Genomic DNA, 22,733 nt, shown 5'->3' with positions numbered 1-22,733 from the left:
AATGAAGTTTCAGCTATTTTGGGGGTGTAAGAATAGTTGATAAGTATGGTCAGGTTATTTTTTTCTAGATTGAGTTGGTATACATCGATCAGTAGGATTCTCTGTATGTTTGAGATACTAGTTGAAGATGTGGACTTAAACAAGTGAGAAGGAGTGCTTGTATATCAAGTCTACTCATGCTAGTTCAGGTTAGCATACTTTTCCTAAAGTGCTTTACCTGAATTTTCAGTGTCTTTGGTAAAGCAGTGTATCGCTGATAGCTTTATTGACCACATAAATAACATATATTTATCATCAGTGTTTTTTTATAATTCACTTGTCTTCATGTGTCCTTGTTCTTAGATGAGAATGCAGCAAATTTCATAAATTTTTATGGCCTATGTATTTTGCTTTTTCTACATGGCAGTTTTGAGATGTTTACCTCTTTTCCTTTAAGAATTGCTTGAAAAGGCCAGGTGCGGTGGCTCACGCCTATAATCCCAGCACTTTGGGAGGCCAAGGCGGGCAGATCACGAGGTCAGGAGATCGAGACCATCTGGCTAACATGGTGAAACCCCATCTCTACTAAAAATACAAAAAATTAGCCGGGCGCACCTGTAGTCCCAGCTACTTGGGAGACTGAGGCAGAATTGCGTGAACCTGGGAGGTGGAGCTTGCAGTGAGCTGAGATTGCGCCACTGGACTCCAGCCTGGGTGACAGAGCGAGACTCTGTCTCAAAAAAAAAAAAAAAAAAGAATTGCTTGAAGTAAGAAAGCTGAAAACTAGTACTGTTGTTAAGGAGTTTCTTTTTTTTTTTTTTTTTGAGACGGAGTCTCGCTCTGCCGCCCAGGCTGGAGTGCAGTGGCCAGATCTCGGCTCACTGCAAGCTCCACATCCCGGGTTCACGCCATTCTCCTGCCTCAGCCTCCCGAGTATCTGGGACTACAGGCGCCCGCCACCTCGCCCGGCTAGTTTTTTGTATTTTTTAGTAGAGACGGGGTTTCACCGTGTCAGCCAGGATGGTCTCGATCTCCTGACCTCATGATCCGCCCGTCTCGGCCTCCCAAAGTGCTGGGATTACAGGCTTGAGCCACCGCGCCCGGCCAAGGAGTTTCTTTGATTCAAAAAGTAATGAGAACATATGATAGGAATGGGAATGTTAGGCCCAGGGGACATTATATAATAAGGACAAGATGTTGCCTTTGTTTCTTTGAAATTTAAACTATATGGGGAGACAAGAACAATAAATGCAGGTCAAGGCTGTATGTGATTGTTAGATTGTAAAGTATATGCTGTAGGAGTTGAGGAGTTTAGTAGTAATATCTGGAAAGGTAAGAAAAGGATAGGAAAAGGCATAATAATGCTGAGTACCTAGTAGACATTCAGATAATTGTCGAAGGAAGGAAAGGCATTAGTGGTCCCTGAGTGAATTAAGATAGATATGGGGGTGATGTGGTATGTGTATGGTGTGGAGGCTGAGAGGGAGGAAGGTGGTGAAACAACAGCAATACGAAAAATAATTTGATAGCTTTGGCAAGATAAGGGAGTCCCGGTCTCCATAAAAAGCTAAAAAAAGTAGCCAACTGAGGAGACTTGGGTGGGAGGATCTCTTGAACCCAGGAGTTCGAGGCTGCAGTGAGCTATGATCTTGCTACTGCACTCCAGCCCAGACTCTGGGTGGCAGTGGGTAACAGAGCAAGACCCTGTCAAAAAAAGAAAAGAAAGAAAGAAAGATTTTGAACAAGACTATCTAGATTTGAACTTAAAAGAGACCACCATCGCTATTGAGATTCCTTCTGGGGAGTACTGTAAAAGTAGCTTAACTAGGTAGGAAAATGATAATCCCAGCACTTTGGGAGGCCGAGGTGGGCAGATCACTTGAGAACAGCTTGGCCAACATGGTGAAACCCTGTCTCTACTAAAAATACAAAAATTAGCCAGGCTTGCCCGGGCGCGGTGGCTCACGCCTGTAATCCCAGCACTTTGGGAGGCCAAGGCGGGCGAATCACCCGAGTTTGGGAGTTCAAGACCAGCCTGAACAACATGGAGAAACCCCATCTCTCCTAAAAATACAAAATTATCCAGGCTTGATGGTACATGCCTGTAATCCCAGCTACTCAGGAGGCTGAGGCAGGAGAATCACTTGAACCCGGGAGGTGGAGGTTGTGGTGAGCCGAGATCACGCCATTGCACTCCAGCCTGGGCAACAAGAGCAAAACTTTGTCTCAAAATAATAATAATAATAATAATAATAATAATAATAATAATAATTAGCCAGGCATGGTGGCTAACACCTGTAATCCCAGCTACATGGGAGACTGAGGCAGGAGATTCGCTTGAACCCAGGAGGTGGAGGTTGCAGTGAGCTGAGATCGTGCCATTGTACTCCAGCCTGGGCGACAGAGTGAGACTTAGTTTCAAAAAAAGAAAGTGATGATACTGTAATCCCAGTACTTTGGGAGACCGAGGCAGGTGGATCACCTGAGGTCAGGAGTTTGAGACCAGCCTGGCCAACATGGCAAAACCCCATCTCTACTAAAAAATAAAATAAAAAAAATTAGCCGGGTGTGGTGGCGGGTGCCTGTAATCTCAACTACTTGGGAGGCTGAGGCAGGAGAATTGCTTGAACCTGGAAGGCAGAGGTTGCAGTGAGCCAAGATCGCACTATTGCACTCCAGCCTGGGCGACAGCAAGACTCTTGTCTCAGAAAAAAAAAAAGTGATAATAATGTCAAATGTTTATTGAGTGCTTCCTATCTTCTAAGTAGTGTTTTTGGCAGTTAAATGCAGCTGTAAACAAGATAAAACCAAATCTCTGTCCTAAAGAAGCTGTATTCTAATGGGAGGAAATGGACATTGCATAAAATATTTATAAATAAAAAATAAACAGTCAACCCTCATATTAGGGATCCTAGTCTTCCACTAGGAAGACTGGGCACAGTGGCTCACACCTGTAATTCCAGCACTGTGGGTGGCTCAGGCGGGTGGATCACAAGGTCAAGAGATCGAGACCATCCTGGCCAACATGGTGAAACCCTGTCTCTACTAAAAAATGCAAAATTTAGCTGGGTGTGGTGGCGGGTGCCTGCAGTCCCAGCTACCTGTGAGGCTGAGGCAGGAGAATTGCTTGAACCTGGGAAGCAGAGTTTGCAGTGAACCGAGATCACACCACTGCACTCCAGCCTGGTGACGGAGCGAGACTCCATCTCAAAAAATAATAATAAAGGCTAGGAATAAAATAAGGTACTACAATATAGAATGATGGGAGAATCTCAAAGGAAATAATATTTGAGGTGTCATCTTTTTAAAAAAGTTATTTTAGATTCATGGGGTACATATGCATGTTTGTTACATGGGTATGTTGCATGTTGGTAGGGATTGGGCTTCTAGTGTGCCCATTACCCAAATAGTAGTGAACATTGTACTCATTAGGTAATCTTTTTTTTTTTTAGATGAATTCTCACTCTGTTGCCCAGGCTGGAGTGCAGTGGTGTCATCTTGGCTCACTGCAACCTCTGCCTCCTGGGTTCAAATGATTCTTCTGCCTCAGCCTCCCAATAGGTGGGATTACAGGCATCTGCCATCGTGCCTAGCTAATTTTTGTATTTTTGGTAGAGACGGGGTTTTGGCATGTTGGCCAGGCTGGTCTCGAACTCCTGACCTCAGGTGATCCACCTATCTTGGCCTCCCAAAGTGCTGGCATTATAAGCATGAGCCATGGCACCCGGCCATTAGGTAATTTTTCAACCCACTGCCCCATCTTTTGGAGCCCCAAGTGTTAATTATTTCCATCTTTATGTCCGTGTGTACCCATGGTTTAGCTCCCACTTACAAGTGAGAACATGTAGTATTTGGTCTTCTGTTTCTGAGTTAGTTCACTAAGGACACTGGCCTCCAGCTCCATGCATGTTGCTGCAAAGGACGTGATTTTATTCATTTTTATGGCTGTGTGAGGTGTCATTTTATTATCGAGAAGCAGCAGTCTGGTGAAGATCTGGAGGGAATGGTATTCCAAGAAGGAACAGCAGGTGAAAAGGCTGTGAGCCAGAAATTATCTAGGAATGTTTGAGGGACAGAGAGAAGGCTAATGTGACTGAAACCTAGAGAATGAGGAGGAGGGACTATGGAAAGAGGTAAGGTCGGAAAGAGGGTAAGCAGATATGTGGAGTGGGCTGTGAGCGGAGAGGGAAAAATTAAGGACAAATGAGGTTTTGATCTGAGCAGTTGGGTAGATGGTAGTGTTACTGTCATAGGAATGACTTGGGGAAGGACTGAATTAGGTATATGGGATAATCGTCATCAGTTCAATTTTGACAATGCTATATTTGAGATAAATAGGAGGTATCCAAGTAGTACCCAAAAAGGAAGTCCCTATTAGCTGGATGGGTGGGAAGAGCCAACAAATGAAATTAAGGAGGAGTAGCAGTGAGGGGAGGAGGAAAAACTGAAGAATGTGGTCTGTGAAAGCCTAGGAAAGAAATTGAGGCCGGGCGCGGTGGCTCAAGCCTGTAATCCCAGCACTTTGGGAGGCCGAGACGGGCGGATCACGAGGTTGGGAGATCGAGACCATCCTGGCTAACATGGTGAAACCCCGTCTCTACTAAAAAAATACAAAAAACTAGCCGGGCGCGGTGGCGGGCGCCTGTAGTCCCAGCTACTGGGGAGGCTGAGGCAGGAGAATGGCGGGAACCCGGGAGGCGGAGCTTGCAGTGAGCTGAGATCCGGCCACTGCACTCCAGCCTGGGCGGCAGAGCGAGACTCCGTCTCAAAAAAAAAAAAAAAAAAAGAAATTGATCACTAGCTTTAAGATGCCGGTCTAGTAACTTATTTAAAGCTGTTTGGCTAATGAGAATGAATAGAGAAGAGAGAGAGACTGATGATAGAGGAGAGGAAATAAATAGAAAATGGAAGTCCTTGAGGCAAGAGGATAGGACACTGAGCAAAGTGGTGGGATCATCAATTGAGAGTGGTCATGGAGATTATGGTGATAGAGATTTGGGGTAGGGGAATGTGTGAAATAGGCATCTGGGAGAGTAAGGGAACAGAGTGGCACAAGCCATAGAGTTAGTAAATGGCAGGGACAGGATTCTGACCTAGGTATCAAAGTTTGATTTTTTTTCTGTATTAAATTGCCACCCTAGGCCAGGCGTGGTGGCTCATGCCTGTAATCTCAACACTTGGGAGGCCAAGGCGGACAGATTGTTTGAGCTTAGGAGTTCTGAGACCAGCCTGGGCAACATGGTGAAACCCTGTGTCTACAAAAAATATAAAAATTAGCTGGACGTAAGTGGCGTGTGCCTCTAGTCCCAGCTACTCAGGAGGCTGAGGTGGGAGGATAGCTTGAGCCCGGGAGGCAGAGGTTGCAGTGAGGCAAGATTGTGCCATTGCCTCCAGCCTGGGTGACAGGCAGGTCCTGTCTCAAATTTAGAAAGCCACCCTAACAAGCAAAGTAGTAAATACTAAAGGTGTGTTTTCATAGAGAATCAGAAAAATTGCGACCAGGTGAGCCCAAAAGTGAAGCTTAAAAGAAAGCACCTTACTAGCTTTTCTACTCATGGCAATTATTATTTGTTACCTTGTATTATAGTTATTTGATGTACCTCTGTGGTATGTTACTTCAAGTAAGTATAAAATTCCTGGTGGGGTAGAGACCGTGAACTAACATTTTGCCTTTACAGACCTAGCACTGCTTTTACAAGGTGGATCCTTAAATGATTATTGAACAAATAGCCTCTGATTGATATGAGAAGTGATATTTATAGTTAAGTGTTGTCTTTCTAAAATGTCATTCAGGCAGGGTGCGGTGGCTCACACCTATAATCCTAGCACTTTGGGAGATCAAGGTGGGTTGATCACTAGAGGTCAGGAATTTGAGACCAGCCTTATCAACATGGTGAAACCCTGTCTCTACTAAAAATACAAAAATCAGCTATGCATGGTGGCACATGCCTGTAATCCCAGTTACTCCAGTGGCTAAGCGAGGAGAATCGCTTGAACTCCGCAGGCGGAGATTGTAGTGAGCCAAGATCGCACCACTGAACTCCAGTCCGGGTACCAGAGTGAGACTCTGTCTCAAAAAAAAAAAAAAAAAAAAAAAAAGTCATTGAGCAGTCCATCAGCATGGTTGTGTGCTACTGAGATATGTTTTGATGCAGTTTTCACATTTGCCATAAGCCCTGCTCACTGTTGGTAGTTAGCTAGGACGTCCATTCCCTACCAAAACTCTGGCATAGTGTGGCTCAGGATGTGGCTCAGTGTGTTTAGAAGAGGTTTGCAAATGTGTGTGACCATAGTCTGAGCAGAAAGCTAGGTAGATGTGACCTTTTGTGATAAAAGTTAATTTTCTGGCCGGGCGCGGTGTCTCACGCCTGTAATCCCAGCACTTTGGGAGGCCGAGGCAGGTGGATCACAAGGTCAGGAGATCAAGACCATCCTGGCAAACATGGTGAAACCCCGTCTCTACTAAAAATACAAAAAATTAGCCGGGCGTTGTGGCTGGCGCCTGTAGTCCCAGCTACTCTGGAAGCTGAGGCAGGAGAACGGCGTGAACCCAGGAGGCAGAGCTTGCAGTCAGCCGAGATCGTATCACTGCACTCCAGCCTAGGCGACAGAGGGAGACTCCCTAAAGTATAATTAAAAAAAAAAAGTTTTAATTTTGTAGATTTCTGCCTGATGCATATTTCTAGATCACTGAAGATTGGAGGAAGTTTAACTCTTGAATATATAACACCATAGGTGCTTAAATGTGTAAATGTCAAAGCATGCATGACTTTAACTCATTCATTCCAAACTTTTTTTTCCCCCACAACAGATGCTTCCACCTGTACTTGCTGGGAAGCAGATCAAGGATTTAGAAACCTAAAATTAAAACAAGACTTGAGGTACAGTGTAGGATGGGGCAGCAGGAGCAGTGAAATTCCTCTTGTTTCCTAATGGTGAAGATAATCACTTAGTAATTGAGAAGAGTTCCCTGCCAATATTTCTGTTTCTATCTTGCTTTGGGTGGGGGACAACAAGCACCTTCCTTCTAGGGAGTTAAGGGTACTACTCTCCTGCCTCTGGGCTAGGATATGTTAAAAGCAATGTTAGGAAATACTCTTTGGTGTGTAATTGGTGGCTTCCTTTCTTTTGTTACCAGTTTTCCTGTCTTTTAAGTTTTCTCTTCACAATATCGTTACCCCTGTAATCTCATACTCCAGAGTCTAGTTTTTATGTAGCTTATTTTTGTCAGTGCTTACCAGAATATAAATTTAGGAAGATTTGAAGAAATGTTTTTCCATCTGAGGCTCTAGGATTTCCAAGGGTCCACATATTCTTTTTTTTGAGACAGGGTCTCTCTCTGTTGCCCAGACTGGAGTGCAGTGGTGTAATGTTGGCTCACTGCAACCTCTGCCTCCCGGGTTCAAGCGATTCTCATGCCTCAGCCTCCTGAGTAGCTGGGATTATAGGCATGTGCCACCACGCCTGGCTAATTTTTGTATTTTTAGTAGAGATGGGGTTTCACCATGGTGGCCAGGCTGGTCTCCAACTCCTGGACTCATGTGATCTGCCTGCCTCGACCTCCCAAAGTGCTAGGATTATAGGCGTGAACCACAACGCCTGGCCCCCATATTCTTAAGGGTTGGGGATTCTGTGAGATTTTTTTTTTTTTTTTTTTTTTTTTTTGAGATGGAGTCTCGCTTTGTCGCCCAGGCTGGAGTGCAGTGGCCGGATCTAGGCTCACTGCAAGCTCCGCCTCCCGGGCTCATGCCATTCTCCTGCCTCAGCCTCCTGAGTAACTGGGACTACAGGCGACTCCGCTGCACCTGGCTAGTTTTTTTGTATTTTTAGTAGAGACGGGGTTTCACCATGTCAGCCAGGATGGTCTTGATCTCCTGACCTCGTGATCCCCCCATCTCGGCCTCCCAAGGTGCTGGGATTACAGGCTTGAGCCACCGCACCCAGCCTCTGTGAGAATTTTTAACAGCTTTTCATATTTGATTATCTTTAAGTTTAAAAAATAATTACAGAATGGTTTAAAAAATAGAGATTTCCACTGGGTTCAGTTGCTCATGCCTGTAATCCCAGCACTTTTGGAGGCTAAGGCAGGAGGATCGCTTGAGCTCAGGAGTTTGAGACCAACCTGGACCACATAGACCCCTGTGTCTACAAAAAAATATATTAAAATATATTTTTTAAAACACAGAGATTTCCTGTATACCCTTCACCCAGATTCCCTAGATAAGAACATTTTACCGCATTTGTTTTGTCATTCTCTCTTTGTATACATATATATACACATCATTACTTTTTTCCTGGAATGCTGGAAATTTGCAGACACGATGCCTCTTTACTCCTATATCTCAAATGTATATTTCCTAAAAACATTACAGTGATCAAATTCAGGAAATTAACATTGATACAGTATTATTTTCTAACCTACAGACCTTAAAAATTATTTTGACAAGTTTTAAGTTTAAAATTCTCTGCAATGACAGTTTTCAAATGAAATAAATTTTAATAGGCTAATTTTTGTTTTCTGTCAGAATTCTTGAACTGTGATCTATTCTTATATCTGACAGTGTTTTTCTTTAAATGAGGCCTATACTTCACTCAAGTGTAAGAAACACTGTATTTTAGTTTTCGTAAGAAATCTTTAGGTAGGAGTGAGTTTTTGAAGTCTTTGCTTATTAAAATCAAGATAAAGTAAAAAGCTATTTCTGATTTGTAGTCAGGAAATTCAGTGGAAGGTCTGGAGTAAGACCTAGGATCTCACTTTTGGCTGTCCACCTTGAGGACAGAAATACTCTCTGTCTTGTCTTAGTTAAGTTCTTATCCAGATTCTTAAATATTTTTGATGACAAGGAAACTTAAGTATCCTGTACATTGACACATGTAGTTTTGTTTTTGTTTGAGACAGAGTCTCCCTCTATCTTCTAGGCTGGAGTGCCGTGGCACAATCTCTGCTCACTGTGTAACTTCCACTTCCTGGGCTCAGGGGATCCTCCTGCTTCAGCCTCCCAAGTAGCTGAGACTATAGGCCTATACCACCACACCTGGCTAGTTTTTGTAGTTTTGTAGTAGACTTTGTCTCAGAAAAAAAATTAGCCCATTGTGCTGGCTCACACCTGTAGTCCCAGCTACTCAGGAGGCTGAGGCAGAAAGATCACTTGAGTTTGGAAGGTGGATGCATCAGTGAGCCAAGATTGCGCCACTGGACTCCAGCCTGGAAGATAGAATGAGACCATGTCTCAAAAATAAAATAAAATAAAATGTACTAAAAATGAGTTAAAAGCTGTCATTCTGTAACTTCTATTTGTTGATCCCAGTTCTGACTTTCAGAATTGCACAAAATAAGATTATTTTATCTTCTAAGCTTTCTGATAGTTTGAAATAAACCACTATGGTCCTGTAAATCTTTTTTCTTCTAAGGTAGATAAAAATACTTCTATTTAGCTTTAACCATTTCTTGTGTGACATGATATCCAGAATAGATTTCTTTACTATCCAACTTGTTTGTATTTATTAATACGCTTGATAGGGCCAAACTGCTCTTATTTATCGGGCTTCCCTTTGTAAGTCTTACTTCTAATGTCCTAGCCTAGAGATTGGTTGGTTGGTTTTTTTTTTTAAGTCATGTCATTCTTTGGTTCCTTGAGCTTGCCATGACTAAAACTCTTAACTAAGTCTTTTTCCATATATACCATGTGACCTAATAGAGATTTATCTTCATGTTGATATGAATTCTTTAAATATAATTCCATCAGCAAGCTGCAGATTTGCCCACTTTACTATGTTTGTGACAGATAACTGGCTAACATCCTTTTTTTTTTTCCTCTGTAGTAGTTTTTCAGAAGAAGAAATAGGCTATTCTAGCATGATCTCATCCTGTGGAGTTAAATACTTGTTTTCACATGCTTCCTTATTTTTTATGGTAGGGAGTACAGGAGGTTTAATACTCTTAACTTCTTGTTTCCATACCTTTGTTTCATCAACCTTTCTTCAAAAACTCTCTTCTTTGCTCTTGATATTATTTACCAAAACAAGTGTTTTTTTTTTTTTTTTTTTTTTTTTTTTTTACTGGGGTATACTTGTAGCTTTATAAAGTCAATGTCCTTATTTCTAGGAATAACCAGGAAGTATATATTCTCTTGCAAAGCAACAACCAAATCTTTGTGGGACTGTATTAGTTTGCTAGGGCTACCATAAACACAGTATCACAGATTGGATGACTTAAGCAACAGAAATACATTATCTCTCAGTTCTGGAGGCTAGAAGTCCAAGAGCAAAGTGTCAGCGGGGTTGGTTCCATCTGAAGGCTGTGAGGGTAAATCTGTTCCACGTCTCTCCCTTTGGCTTGTAGATGGCTGACTTCCACCCGTCTTCACATCATCTTTCCTCTGTCCTTATCTCTGTGTCAAAATTTTTCCTTTTTATGAGAACACAAGTTATGTTAAATTAGTGTCTATCCTAATAACCTCATCTTAATTTCTTTTTCTTTTTTCTTTTTATTTTTTTATTTTATTTTATTTTTTTTAATTTATTTTTCATTATTATACTTTAAGTTGTAGAGTACATGTGTATAACGTGCAGTTTTGAGTATATGTGCTGCCGAAGCGAGCACAAAAACAAGTGTTCTTATGTTAAAAACATTTGTAGCCAGTTCTTGCTGTTAATTGTGGTCTCACAGTTGTATTAATTTCTTCAAAAAGGTCCTGCCCTCTTATTGCTGCAGCAGTCTACTCTTCCTGGCCATGGCTAGGTCTCCTACCTAGGAAGACTCTCCTGGAAATGGTGTACTTCAACTCTAAAATAATACTCTGACCATAATTTCCAGTTCTTCCACCTTATTGACCCTTCTGCCTCTCTTCCTAGTTTCTACCAAATCCACTCTTTGAAGCCCTCAGTATCTTGTCCCTACCCTGTTGAGTTTATCAGCTTTTACTCCCTGTCTATTATTTAGGGATCTTTAGGTCAGTCATTTTAATATTTTTGAGAAATCAGTTCTCTCAACTTCTTGCCTTCTACCCCTCTTGTCCCGCCCATCTTGCTGGATTAATTCACTAGTTGTTGCCTCTGATGGCTTAATCCCTTCAACAAAAATAGAATAAGTATGCTAATAAGCTCAATTATAAATTAGTAATGTCCAACTTTGGGCAGCAACATTGAGGATTACAGTCTACTTCCGTTTCTGTTACCTACACTTGAATTTTCTTTGTCTTTTACCCTGTCTCTTCTCCTAGCTTTCGGGGGAAAGAAACTAGTTCTGGGGGAACTAATTATGTCAGAAAAGTAGAGACCAAGAGTATGCTTGCTTTATTTTGAAACTAATATATCTTCACTTATCTATAGCTCCTTCTCTATTTTTCTTTTCTTTTCTTTTCTTTCTTTCTTTTTTTTTTTTTTTTTGAGACGGAGTCTCGCTGTGTGCCCCAGGCTGGAGTGCAGTGGCGCAATCTCCGCTCACTGCAAGCTTTGCCTCCCGGGTTCATGCCATTCTCCTGCCTCAGCCTCCTGAGTAGCTGGGACTACAGGCGCCCACCACCGCGCCCGGCTAATTTTTTGCATTTTTAGTAGAGACGGGGTTTCACCATGGTCTCGATCTCCTGACCTTGTGATCCGCCCGCCTCGGCCTCCCAAAGTGCTGGGATTACAGGCCTGAGCCACCGTGCCCGGCCTCTTTTTTTTTTTTTTATTGAGGCGGAGTCTCACTCTGTCGCCCAGGCTGGAGTGCAGTGGCGTGATCTCACTGCAACCTCCCAGGTTCAAGCGATTCTCCTGCCTCAGCCTCCCAAGTAACTGGGATTACAGGCACCTGCCATCATGCCTGGCTAATTTTTGTATTTTTGTAGAGATGGGGTTTTACCATGTTGGACAGGCTGGTCTTGAACTCCTAACCTCAGGTGATCCGCCCGCCTCAGCCTCCCAAAGTGCTGGCATTACAGGCTTGAGCCACTGCACCCAGCCTGTGTCTCCTTCTCTTGAGATCACTTCCTCAATCTAATTTAGTGATTCCATAATTTTTCTGTCATCTAAACAACTTGTCTGCTCACCAACTCTATGATGAGGGAGGGTAGCAAGATACAGAATGGCTTATATGTTTTTAAAAAGAAAAACAATGATCTCTGTTTAAAAACCACACCCAAGTGCATGCACAAATGAGTGCAGAAAGCTCTCTAGATCGAAGTGTTAAGAGTAGTTGTCTCGGCCGGGCGCGGTGGCTCAAGCCTGTAATCCCAGCACTTTGGGAGGCCGAGACGGGCGGATCACGAGGTCAGGAGATCAAGACCATCCTGGCTAACACGATGAAACCCCGTTTCTACTAAGAAATACAAAAAATAGCCGGGCGAGGTGGCAGCGCCTGTATCCCAGCTACTCGGGAGGCTGAGGCCGGAGAATGGCGTGAACCCGGGAAGCGGAGCTTGCAGTGAGCTGAGATCCGGCCACTGCACTCCAGCCTGGGCTACAGAGCGAGACTCCGTCTCAAAAAAAAAAAAAAAAAAAAGAGTAGTTGTCTCTGGAAAGTTGGATTGTGGACTTTTCCTTTTGCGTGTTTGTAATTTGATTTTTATCTATTAACATTAAATGCTTTTAATGATGAGAAAATTTCCCTCCAAATTTCTGATTGTGCTTATATTCTTTTATTATAAACATTTTATTTTATCAAGTTCTGGGAAATGTCGTTTCATTTCTTTTTTTTTAAACACCTCCCCCTCCCGTCTTGTCATTTCTGTCAAACAATTCTTTGATTTCTAAAATGGACCTTCATTATTCTCCCTTCCCTCCCAACTCCACAAAAATTTACAATATAACCTGAGCCTATTTTTGTCATATTTTGTCAGGATTATTCTTTTCATCTGCCTGTCCAAAATAGAACTGCTGAAGTTTAAGAAAGTGTTCTGGTCACCTTTGTATTTCCAGCATTTCATATGTGTGCCTACTATGCAGATAAAGCCTGTGGTTGGACATCTCCTGGTACCTTCTGTCTTCTTGAAAAAATTTCAAATGGTACTAATTTAAATCTAAGATACCATAGGTTCTAATATGCCATCGATTGTAAGAAAATGATTATTTTATGAACGTTGAGAAGTGAAAAAATTTTTCAGTTAAAACTGTGATACCATTGATAGCATGCATCCTGTGGGCAAAATGTATATCATAGAATTGATGAAGTACAGTAGTGCTAACATCACATTTATGAGGTTTTTAGTGGTTTTGGAGTAGAAAAAAATGGTTAATTTTGGCACTGCTTCAGATCTCATTCATGTATTATCAGCTTACTGCCCCCACCCCCCGATCATTACTTGGTTTTGTATGGTTACCACAGACACTGGTGAATGGAATGAATTATGATGAAGTTAGGCCGACATTTGGGGAAAAGGGCTTTGCATGTTTCCTTTCAGGAACATTGAAAACAGATTGTTGTATTCCAGTCTTGCCACATAGCCCAATGAGTGACTAGCTGAAAATACAAATCTCGCTGTCATGTCCTTTTGTAGCTTCCTTTTCTCCAAGTAGACAGTCCCTTAGTATGCCTTGATGTGCTAGTGTACACCAGACTTGTGGCTTTTGATTTCTCTTAGTCAGTGTGGTTACCTTTGTTAGAACATAACCCAGAGAGCTGCACACTGTGTTATGGAGCAGATGCATTGTACTGTGGAATAGTCTTGCCTTTGGGACTGTTGAACAGATACCAAAAGAGATTGAGAAGCATTGATCCATAAGATGAAATATGATTCTTCTCATGAGAAACCTGACCACTGCCTCCTACTCCATCTTATTGTTGGCTTCTTTCTGCCTTACACCTTATATTCAGGTAATACTGAACTGTTTATAGATTCTTTACACATATTATTCTGTGTTATTTTGTGTGTTTGTGTGACGGGTTTTCACTCAGTTGCTCAGACTGGAGTGCAGTGGCATGATCTTGGCTCAATGCAATTTCTGTCTCCCAGGTTCAAGCAATCCTCCCAACTTAGCCTTCCTTTTAAAAATTATTTTTTATTTTTATTTTTTTTGAGAAAGAGTTTTGGTCTTGTTGCCCAGACTGGAATACAGTGGCACGACCTTGGCTCACTGCAACCTCCACTTCCCGGGTTCAAGTGATTCTCCTATCTCAGCCTCCCAAGTAGCTAGGATTACAGGCACGCACCACCATGCTTGGCTAGTTTTGTATTTTTAGTAGAGATGGGGTTTCACCATGTTGGCTAGGCTGGTCTTGAGCTCCTGACCTCAGGTGATCCGCTGGCCTCGGCCTCCCAAAGTGCTGGGATTACAGGCATGAGCCACCGCACCTGGCCTAAAAATTATTTTTAAGAGAGATGAGATTTTGCTATGTTACCCAGGATGGTCTCGAACTCCTGAACTCAAGTGATCCTCGCAACTTAGCCTCTTAAAGTGTTGGGATTACAAGCGTGGGCCACTATGCCCAGCCTTATTTTATGTGTTAATCTCTGACTCTGCCTGGGATCTTCCCACAAATGTATTCTTCAAAAACGAATCCTCTCTTCAGGAATTTTTTTTTTTTTTTTAAAGACAGCCATCACCACAGCTGGAGTGCAGTGGTGTGATCATGGCTACCTGCAGCCTCGACTTCCTGGGGTCAGGTGATCCTCCCACCTCAGCCTCCCAGGTAGCTAGGACTACAAGTGCACGCCACCATGCCTGGCTATTTTTTTGTATTTTTTATAGAGACAGGGTTTCACCATATTGCCCAGTCTGGTCTCAATCGCCTGGGCTCAAGCCATCAGCTGGCCTCAGCCTCCTGAAGTGCTGGGATTACAGATGTGAGCCACCACACCTGGGCAGGAAAAATTCTTTGCATTCCTATTTTCCCACTAAACTGAGTTGCATATCATCCTCTTTGCTGCCTCACTATACATATTTCTATTCTTGTATTTACTCCATTATGTTGGAATTACTTTTGTTACAAGTTTCTTTTTTGTAACTTACAGGAAGCTGAACTTTTTGAGGGCAGGGATGCTGCTTTATTCAAATTTGGTCTCTAGGACTTAGCATAGTATGTGGCACTATCTTGAGTAAATATGTGTTAAACTAAATGTAACTGAGTCTGAAGGAATGGACAATCCATATAGAATATACCTGTAGGTAGTAAGTATCCTAAGTTTTAATACAAATAACTATTATTTCAATTGTTTTTAAGTATTTATGATTTCTTTTTATTCTTTTGCATGTTTTCTTGGCTGAATGGAAATAGAGAAGAAGAAAATGAGGTAAGTATAATTTAACTAGTCATTCAATGATTATGACACTGACCACTAAACACATTTTAGAAATTGGGTAAAAGCTGAAAATACTCAAAATGTAGCTATCATTTTGAATGTCAAATGAAGTAATAGTTTTTAATTTTGTTTTTAGAGCCATGGTAACTTATCCCAGTGAGGGATGTTGTGTATCTCAAAAAAATGGTTTTTAAACTTTAGAGCTTCAAGAGATTTAGGAAAGGTAGAGAAAGTTGGAAGTTCTAAAAATATCTTTTACTTGTTTTTTATGTATTGAGCTTCCATTTAAGATTTAACTTGAAAAGTGGATTCTGTTTCTTAAAAGTATTTGGCTCATGCCTGTAATCCCAACACTGGGAAGCTGAGGCAGGTGGATCACTTGAGGTCAGGAGTTTGAGACCAGCCTGGCCAACATGGTGAAACCCCATCTCTACTAAAAATAAGAAAATTAGCTAGACGTGGTGGCTTAGTCCCAGCTACTCAGGAGGCTGAGGCAGGAGAATTGCTTGAACTGGGGAGGAAGAGGTTGCAGTGAGCCAAGATGGTGCCCCTGCGCTTCAGCCTGGGCAACAGAGCAAGACTCTTGTCTCAAAAAAACAAAGTATTTGGAATTCACTGCTCCATGATAATACATGTGACAGTATTTACTTTCCAACTTGAATGACTACTATGTAATTTTGAAAACTGATTTCAGATTTTACTGTGTTGAAAGGGAAGTTATTCTCTTAAATAGCCGAAGTGGATTGAAGAACATGAATTAGAAGAATTTTGCATATGGAAAGTATACCACCATCTTTAATTTAGCATTGAGTTTGTTGCTGTAGATTTTTCTGATGCTCTTTCTACAACCTATGTTATGTCTTGAACTTCCAAAGCTCACCATTTCCTTTGGTGATTTGGCAAACATGGAGGAAGTAGTCTTCTTAGGTTTGTACCTTGTAATTGTTGCTCATAGAGCAGTATTATTACCTGAGGGTGGGGGAACCCAGGCAGAGACAGTGATGTGTGCCAAGGCAGAGAACTCTCCAGGAAGGCAGAAGGCCTGGTCCTCATTTGGTTGCCTCATCTGTAAAACAAGTAAGTTGGGAAATTCCTCTATATCAGTGGTTTCCCAAACCTAGGACATTGATAAGAATTGCCTGTACTGCTTGTTTTTTTTTTAAAAAAAAACAAAAACTTCAGAACACGCCAAAAAACAAACCCTTGCCTCATCTTAGAGCTCAATAGCTCCAGTTGATATTTGATATTTCCTAGAGTGTGGGTCACAGATGAATATTATTTTTTTACTTTTAAAGTTTTTTATTTTTTTGAGACAGAGTCTTGCTCTATTGCCCAGGTTGGAGTTCTGTGGTGCCATCTTGGCTCACTGCAACCTCTGCCTCCCGGGTTCCAGTGATTCTCCCACCTCAGCCTCCCAAGTAGTTGGGGTTACAGGCGCATGCTGCCACACCCTGCTAATTTTTGTATTTTTAGTTGAAATGGAGTTTCATTATGTTGGCCAGGCTGGTCTCTAACTCCTGACCTCAAGTGATCCTCCTGCCTCGGCCTCCCAAGGTGCCGGGATTATAGGGGTGAGCCACCGTGCTCGACTCAGATGAGTATTTTTACTGTGCACTCAATGTGATGCCAGGAGACCACTGGTCTTGATGACCTCCGACTTTTCATCTCTGATAGAACACAAGAACAAACCATATTGAGTACTGAGATGTTAGATATTGCCCTTTATACAAATGTCCTTTGAACATGTGTCAGGTTTTTAAAAAATTCTTTTTAAAAAATGCTACCTGGAAAATAGTTATAAAACTGAAAAAAATTTATGTAAGAGAAAGAATGGGAAAATTAGGTAATTGTTGAAGCTAGGAGTGGATACTTAGGGATTTATTGTACCATTTTCTATATCTTTGACTGTGTTTGAAAATTTTCGTAATAAAGATATATATAGCTTAGTGAAATTCATACTATTTGTTATTAAAAAGGGCTTTTCATTTCTCCTGTACACATTTTAAACTGTGCAGTCCATTTGAAAGTAACTATTTATTGTAGTAGTAATTGCTTATTTTGTTCATTTGTAGGCAAAGATTGAAAATGTGCAGAAAACAGGTTTCATCAAAGGACCAATGTTCAAAGGTGTTGCTTCTAGTCGATTTTTGCCCAAAGGCACCAAGACAAAAGTTAATTTGGAAGAACAGGGACGACAGAAGGTGTCATTCAGCTTCAGCCTTACAAAGAAAACTTTGCAGAATAGGTTTCTCACTGCACTTGGCAATGAAAAGCAAAGTGATACTCCAAACCCCCCAGCTGTACCTCTTCAGGTAGACTCGACTCCTAAAATGAAAATGGAAATTGGTGATACCTTATCTACTGCAGAAGAATCTTCCCCACCAAAGTCAAGGGTGGAATTGGGCAAAATTCATTTTAAGAAACACCTGCTTCATGTAACATCCAGGCCATTGCTGGCTACTACCACAGCAGTAGCATCTCCACCTACTCATGCAGCACCACTACCAGCAGTGATAGCAGAATCAACAACTGTAGACTCACCACCCTCATCTCCACCTCCACCGCCTCCACCTGCCCAAGCCACAACACCCTCATCACCAGCACCAATAACAGAGCCAGTGGCCTTGCCACATACACCAGTAACAGTTCTAATGGCAGCACCAGTACCTTTACCAGTAGATGTAGCAGTTAGATCTCTGAAAGAACCACCAATTATAATTGTACCAGAATCTTTAGAAGCAGATACTAAGCAGGACACTGTATCTAATAGTTCAGAAGAACACATAACTCAAATATTGAATGAGCAAGCAGATATTTCCTCAAAAAAAGAAGATTCCCATATTGGGAAGGATGAAGAAATTCCAGATAGTTCTAAGATTAGTCTGAGCTGTAAAAAAACAGGTTCTAAGAAGAAATCCTCACAATCTGAAGGCACCTTTCTTGGTTCAGAATCTGATGAAGATTCTGTACGGACTTCTTCAAGTCAAAGATCACATGATTTAAAATTTTCAGCAAGCATTGAAAGGGAAAGAGATTTTAAAAAGAGCTCAGCACCTTTAAAAAGTGAGGATCTAGGGAAATCTTCACGATCTAAAACAGAGAGAGATGATAAATATTTTAGCTATTCAAAACTTGAAAGAGATACTCGGTATGTATCTTCCCGATGTAGATCAGAAAGAGAGCGACGGCGGAGCAGATCTCATTCTAGGTCTGAGAGAGGCCCTAGAACTAATTTATCCTATTCCAGGTCAGAACGATCTCATTATTATGACTCTGATCGTCGCTACCATAGGAGCTCCCCTTATCGAGAGAGGACACGCTATTCTCGGCCATACACAGATAACAGAGCACGAGAGAGTTCTGACTCAGAAGAAGAGTATAAGAAGACATACTCAAGGCGTACCTCATCTCATTCCTCTTCTTACAGAGACCTAAGGACATCATCCTATTCTAAATCTGATCGGGACTGTAAAACTGAGACCTCTTACTTAGAGATGGAAAGAAGAGGCAAGTATTCTTCAAAACTAGAAAGAGAATCTAAAAGGACTTCAGAAAATGAAGCAGTTAAAAGATGTTGTTCTCCCCCTAATGAACTGGGATTCCGACGAGGGTCATCATATTCTAAGCACGACAGTAGTGCTTCCCGTTATAAATCTACCCTTTCAAAACCTATACCCAAGTCTGATAAATTTAAAAATTCTTTCTGTTGTACAGAATTAAATGAAGAAATCAAACAGTCTCATTCTTTTAGTTTACAGACACCTTGTTCAAAAGGTAGTGAATTAAGAATGATTAATAAAAACCCTGAAAGAGAAAAGGCTGGGTCTCCAGCTCCATCACATCGATTAAATGATTCACCTACTTTAAAAAAGCTAGATGAATTTCCTATTTTTAAGTCTGAATTTATAACACATGATAGCCATGATAGTATTAAGGAATTAGACTCTTTATCTAAAGTGAGGAATGATCAATTAAGAAGTTTTTGTCCCATAGAATTAAATATAAATGGATCTCCTGGGGCAGAATCTGATTTAGCAACATTTTGCACTTCTAAAACTGATGCTGTTTTAATGACTTCTGATGATAGTGTGACTGGATCGGAAGTATCCCCTTTGGTCAAAGCATGCATGCTTTCATCAAATGGATTTCAGAATATTAGTAGATGCAAAGGAAAAGACTTGGATGATACACGCATGCTGCATAAGAAGTCAGAAAGCCCATTTAGAGAAACAGAACCTCTGGTGTCACCACACCAAGATAAACTCATGTCTTTGCCAGTTATGACTATAGATTATTCCAAAACTGTAGTTAAAGAACCAGTTGATACAAGGGTTTCTTGCTGCAAAACCAAAGATTCAGACATATACTGTACTTCAAATGATAGCAACAACCCTTCTTTGTGTAACTCCGAAGCTGAAAATATAGAGCCTTCAGTTATGAAGATTTCTTCAAATAGCTTTATGAATGTGCATTTGGAATCAAAACCAGTTATATGTGATAGTAGAAATTTGACAGATCACTCAAAATTTGCATGTGAAGAATATAAGCAGAGCATCGGTAGCACTAGTTCAGCTTCTGTTAATCATTTTGATGATTTATATCAGCCTATTGGGAGTTCAGATATTGCTTCATCTCTTCAGAGTCTTCCACCAGGAATAAAGGTGGACAGTCTAACTCTCTTGAAATGTGGAGAGAACACATCTCCAGTTCTGGATGCAGTGCTAAAGAGTAGAAAAAGTTCGGAGTTTTTAAAGCATGCAGGGAAAGAAACAGTAGTAGAAGTAGGTAGTGACCTTCCTGATTCAGGAAAGGGATTTGCTTCCAGGGAGAACAGGCGTAATAATGGGTTATCTGGGAAATGTTTGCAAGAGGCTCAAGAAGAAGGGAATTCCATATTGCCTGATAGAAGAGGAAGACCAGAAATCTCTTTACATGAAAGAGGAGAAGGAGGACGTGTGCATACTTCTGATGACTCAGAAGTTGTATTTTCTTCTTGTGATTTGAATTTAACCATGGAAGACAGTGATGGTGTAACTTACGCATTAAAGTGTGACAGTAGTGGTCATGCCCCAGAAATTGTGTCTACTGTCCATGAAGATTATTCTGACTCTTCTGAAAGCTCAAGTGATGAAAGTGATTCAGAAGATACAGATTCAGATGATAGCAGTATTCCAAGAAACCGTCTCCAGTCTGTTGTGGTTGTGCCAAAGAATTCTACTTTGCCCGTGGAAGAAACAAGTCCTTGTTCTTCTCGGAGCAGTCAAAGTTATAGACACTATTCTGACCATTGGGAAGATGAAAGATTGGAGTCAAGGAGACATTCATATGAGGAAAAATTTGAAAGTATAGCAAATAAAGCCTGTCCTCAAACTGATAAGTTTTTCCTTCATAAAGGAACAGAGAAGAATCCAGAAATTTCTTTTACACAGTCCAATAGAAAACAAATAGATAACCACCTGCCTGAACTTTCTCATCCTCAGAGTGATGGGGTTGATAGTACAAGTCATACAGATGTGAAATCTGACTCTCTGGGTCACCCAAATTCAGAGGAAACTGTGAAAGCCAAAATATCTTCTAGGCAGCAAGAGGAGCTGCCAATTTATTCTTCTGATTTTGAAGATGTCCCAAATAAGTCTTGGCAACAGTCCACTTTCCAAAACAGGCCAGATAGTAGACTGGGAAAAACAGAATTGAGTTTTTCTTCCTCTTGTGAGATATCACGTGTGGATGGCTTGCACTCATCAGAAGAGCTCAGAAACTTAGGTTGGGACTTCTCTCAAGAAAAGCCTTCTACCACATATCAGCAACCTGACAGTAGCTATGGAACTTGTGGTGGACACAAGTATCAGCAAAATGCAGAACAGTATGGTGGGACACGTGATTACTGGCAAGGCAATGGTTACTGGGATCCGAGATCAGGTAGACCTCCTGGAACTGGGGTTGTGTATGATCGAACTCAAGGACAAGTACCAGATTCCCTAACAGATGATCGTGAAGAAGAGGAGAATTGGGATCAACAGGATGGATCCCATTTTTCAGACCAGTCCAATAAGTATCTTCTATCCCTTCAGAAAGACAAGGGGTCAGTGCAAGCACCTGAAATAAGCAGCAATTCCATTAAGGACACTTTAGCTGTGAATGAAAAGAAAGAGTTTTCAAAAAACTTAGAAAAAAATGATATCAAAGATAGAGGGCCTCTTAAAAAAAGGAGGCAGGAAATAGAGAGTGATTCTGAAAGTGATGGTGAGCTTCAGGACAGAAAGAAAGTTAGAGTGGAGGTAGAGCAGGGAGAGACATCAGTGCCCCCAGGCTCAGCACTGGTTGGGCCCTCCTGTGTCATGGATGACTTCAGGGACCCACAGCGATGGAAGGAATGTGCCAAGCAAGGGAAAATGCCTTGTTACTTTGATCTTATTGAAGAAAATGTTTATTTAACAGAAAGGTAAGTCTAATTAATGCTTGCTTGACAAATTTTAACTCTTTTTTGTTGTTGTTGTAAGAAAAAGCCTTTAAACAATTCAGACTGTATGAGATAAAACACATGAAAGAGTTGTGGGATAAAATAAATTTAAAAGCCTAAAAAAGTGTTTTTACCTATTTAGATTTGATAGTATAGATTGCTTTCCCCATTTTTCCACTCCAGGAAAGGGAAAGGAGGTGTCTAGTTTTTTTCTCTTATTACTTATTTGATTTTCAAGGTATAATTTAGGCTAGCCCAATTTTTCTGTAATTCCTTTTACATGTGAAAGTGTGACCAAAAAAAAAAAAAAGAATAAAACCCCCAGCAAAATAATCTGTTCTTAGAGAAGAAAAGTGGTTACATTGGCTTTTATTTTCTTACTTTTTTGTTGTTAAAAAAAAGAAAAAGCTTTTAAACAATTCAGTGTGTATGAGATTAAACACATGAAAGAGTTGTGGGATAAAGTAAATTTAAAAGCCTAAAAAAGTGTTTTTACCTATTTAGATTTGATAGTATAGATTCCTTTCCCCATTTCCCCCCCCCCAGGAAAGATGTCTATTTTTTTTTCTTTTATTACTTACTTGGTTTTCAAGGTATAATTTAGGCTAGCCCAGTTTTTCTGTAATTCCTTTTACATGTGAAAGGTTGACCAAAAAAATAGAATAAAACCCCAGCAAAATAATCTGTACTTAGAGAAGAAAAAAGTGGTTACATTGGATTTTATTTTCAACAGTGTGCAGAATGAAGTATCTTTGGGTACTGTATTAGTCCGTTTTCATGCTGCTGATAAAGACATACCCGAGACTGGGAAGAAAAAGAGGTTTAATTGGACTTGCAGTTCCACATGGCTGGGGAGGCCTCAGAATTGTGGCAGGAGGCAAAAGGGACTTCTTACATGGTGGTGGCAAGAGAAAAGGAGGAAGAAGCAAAAGTGAAAACCCCTGATAAACCCATCAGATCTTGTGTGACATATTCACCATCACAAGAATAACACAGGATAGGCCGGCCCCCATGATTCAATTACCTCCTCCTGGGACCCTCCCACAACACGTGGGAATTCTGGGAGATACAAT

The 22,733-nt window shown here is 41.1% G+C and overlaps 1 protein-coding gene across 9 annotated transcripts in view; it reads left to right on the top strand.

Moving 5' to 3' along the window:
* The window catches only part of LOC105480624 (SET domain containing 2, histone lysine methyltransferase), a 152,977-nt gene that overhangs the window by 24,875 nt on the left and 105,369 nt on the right, over positions 1 to 22,733 (top strand). For 8 of the 9 annotated variants that reach the window (XR_011620032.1, XR_011620033.1, XR_011620034.1 and 5 more), the window contains exons 2-3: positions 15,154 to 15,191; positions 17,273 to 21,642. Coding sequence is in view for 6 of the 9 variants with exons in the window: in XM_071091572.1 (XP_070947673.1) it covers positions 15,154 to 15,191; positions 17,273 to 21,642 (4,408 nt within the window). In the remaining 3 variants the exon portion in view is untranslated. The remainder of the gene's footprint in view (positions 1 to 15,153; positions 15,192 to 17,272; positions 21,643 to 22,733) is intronic. The other variant, XM_071091569.1, reaches the window with a different exon arrangement.

The sequence above is a fragment of the Macaca nemestrina genome, chromosome 2, assembly GCF_043159975.1.
Source record: "Macaca nemestrina isolate mMacNem1 chromosome 2, mMacNem.hap1, whole genome shotgun sequence".
Lineage (NCBI taxonomy): Eukaryota > Metazoa > Chordata > Mammalia > Primates > Cercopithecidae > Macaca > Macaca nemestrina.
This window is presented reverse-complemented; position numbering and strand designations above follow the sequence as displayed.